Raw genomic sequence first — 3112 nt, 5'->3', positions numbered from 1 at the left:
GGGTTGTGTGTTACACCTAATGTTGTTAAATGAATGTTTATTGCATTATTTCCATTTCATGTGTGTTAGCATGATGGTGTTTAGTGTTTGTGTGAATGACACCTTCTATATATGTTATTATTTAAAAGCTGCTTGTGATGGGCTTTGGTTCATCACCTCCTGCTTTTGGTGGTTATCAGTGTATTACAAAGCTACAAAACAGATTTCAGTACTTCAATAGGTTGGTATATTAACATTATTTCAGTTAATGAAATTACGGTATTTTACTGTAAATTTAAGTTAAAACGGTAAAACCTAAAACGTTGCTACTGTAGTTTTTACGGTAAAATTCCGGCAACCACAGCTGCCGTTTTTTTACTGTATATTTTACGGATTTTTTTTTACAGTGTATATATATGATAATGAGATTTGTATTTTTGGCATTACATTAAGAAATACTGTCAGAGTGCTTCCTAAAAATTAATTGCTTTGTTATATAACAAAATACAATTTATTTTGATTTTAGCATAAAATACTTAAATATATAAAATAAGAATAAACTATGGCAAATATAAAAATATAAAACATATATAATGTAAAAAAATAATAAATATGATTATTTAAATAAACTATGCCATGTTTTTTTTTTGAGAGCAGAAATCTGACCTGTTTCTTTTATGTATAACTGACCAACATGCATCACATAAAGTTTATTAGTTTATAAGTATATGTTAAAACTGTGAAATGCAAATGGATGGAATTTAATATGCAATTCAAATGCATAAATCTTAAAGGTGTAAATAGTGCATTTTAGAGTTTCCTGGAGCAGATTTCCATTCTTACATCACGCACCAAACTTTTGAGTCAGCAGACGACGAGGGAATATACTAATCAGTGTACAAATGTCTCCAAGACCCTCAACAGACAGACCGATAATATTTCATGACCATATAAACCTTAGAAAACACTCTCACGCTCACCTTGTCCCCCTGATAACCAGTTTCTCCCGGCTCACCCCTCAATCCAGGTTCACCCTGAATCATACAGCATCAGGATTATAGAAGACAGAACACAGCATGCCTGAACTGATCTCATGTATGCATTCATACTGTACATATACAGCAGCAGTCATGAGTTTGCACATGCTAGAATAATACTGCAGTGATGAAATAACAAATAAGAGTCTGGGAATGATGTAGTGATGAAAACTCATGACACAAATAAAAACTCTCTCATATTTGAGCTTTTTCTTCGTTTAGATTCCAGCCAGTGATCATTTAGTATCATTGAGATACTTGTACAGATTTTTTTGTATTTTGATTTAGTATTTATTTTTGTACTTACATTTTAGTTAAAGTTTTGTCATTATTATTATTTATGTTTTTACATTTTTTATTTCAGTTTTAATTTTAGCTACTTTAGTACATCAAGTTAAAATAAATTGAGAAATGTTGCAGGCAACTCGCTGAAATAAAATAAATTTAAGGTTATTTTTTATTTTATATATATATATAATATATATTATATTGCTGTATATATATGAATACATTACTATTATTATACTATTATATTATAATATTATATGTGTGTGTGTGTGTTTTCTTCATCTAGATACCATTCTATATTTTTTTTAATATTTTGAATTCGTTTTTATTTTTGTATTTTCAATTTTAATTTTAAAGCTTCTGTAATTTTTTTTTGTGTGTTTTGGGCTTTTTTGTTAGTTATTGTTTTGTTTTGTATTGTATTGTTTTAATATACCTATACACTTTTTAATAATTATTTTTAGTTATTTTCGTACACTATTGTAAATAAGACCGGGTTAGGGTTTCATGAAAAAAGTCTCACAAATGGACAAACCTTATATTTCTAATAAAACTAAGTGTCCTGAAAATTTTTGACTGCTAGTGTACGCCGAACACTTCCTATATAGATCATCTGTATAGACATGTTAGTCCATTTCTCCAACACATTAACCTTATAAGTTCACTTGTTCGCTGCAATAATAGAAATATTTAAATCACCTTATCACCTTTCATTCCAGGAGGCCCCACCCCTCCGGTCAGGCCCTGCCAATGAGAGAACAAGATCTTCAGTGTCCAGCCAATCACGTTACAGGAACACTGAGGCGTAACGGGACAGGACGTTACCTGAGGTCCCACAATGCCAGGGAAGCCACGGGGTCCCTCAGGCCCCGGATCACCCTGAGAGAAGAGACAGAGACCCAGCGTTCAGTGAATAATTCAGTGATGGACACTGAATGACAGCTTTATGAGGACATTCCCACCGTCTGCCATCATGACAATCATCTTCTGTGAGTTTCTGGCTTCTCACAAACAACATGTTAGAAACACAGAGTCCTGAAGCCACTTAGTCTGTGATTGAACTCTCACACGCACGTTCAGACAATTACTCCTGAAAGAGCAGAATTAACCCGCTTCCCACCGCGGTAAATGTGCTTTAAGGCCACTCACGGTCGGGACAGAAGGTCAAGGGAAAGTTTTAATCTATATGATCTTGCAGGAGGAACAGTTTTTACAAGCACATTCTTTGGTAAAAGGTAGTACTGAAGGAATTATGGTACTGTCAGCCATATGACAAAAAAAAAAAAACGCCATTCAAATAATGTAAAGATTTTAAAATTTTTTGAATTGAATATTTAATTAATTTAAATAATAATAATAATAATAATAATATATGAATGCATATCCAAATCAATAAATAAATAAATACATACATACATATAACTGTAGGATACCACCGAAGCAGCAGGAAAAAAAGAAAAGGAAAAAAAAACACAAGTACTTTTGCTAAGATATAATTATTATTTTTTTGTATTAATTTTGGGAAAAAATCTCTCCCTCCCTCCCTCTCTCCCTCTCTCTCTCCATCCATCCATCCATCCATCTATCCATCCATCCATCCATCCATCCATCTATCTATCTATCTATCTATCTATCTATCTATCTATCTATCCATGTATCCATCCATCCATCCATCCATCCATCTATCTATCTATCTATCTATCTATCTATATATCTATCTATCCGTCTGTCCATCTGTCCATCTATCCATCCGTCCGTCCGTCCGTCCGTCCGTCTCTATCTATCTATCTATCTATCTATCTATCTAT

The 3112-nt window shown here is 32.6% G+C and overlaps 1 protein-coding gene across 1 annotated transcript in view; it reads right to left on the bottom strand.

Annotated features, from left to right (window-relative positions):
• LOC107660294 (collagen alpha-1(XXIV) chain-like) overlaps nt 1–3112 on the bottom strand; it is a 122610-nt gene that overhangs the window by 55976 nt on the left and 63522 nt on the right. Inside the window, exons 15-17 of the mRNA XM_016449575.1 lie at nt 2130–2183; nt 2004–2048; nt 960–1013 (exon numbers count right to left, since the gene is read on the bottom strand). Of these exons, the coding sequence (XP_016305061.1) occupies nt 960–1013; nt 2004–2048; nt 2130–2183 (153 nt within the window). The remainder of the gene's footprint in view (nt 1–959; nt 1014–2003; nt 2049–2129; nt 2184–3112) is intronic.

This window comes from Sinocyclocheilus anshuiensis, unplaced genomic scaffold (assembly GCF_001515605.1).
Source record: "Sinocyclocheilus anshuiensis isolate Anshui unplaced genomic scaffold, SAMN03320099.WGS_v1.1 scaffold1457, whole genome shotgun sequence".
Lineage (NCBI taxonomy): Eukaryota > Metazoa > Chordata > Actinopteri > Cypriniformes > Cyprinidae > Sinocyclocheilus > Sinocyclocheilus anshuiensis.
The sequence above is the reverse complement of the archived record's forward strand: the minus strand, read 5'-3'. Positions and strand labels throughout refer to the sequence as shown.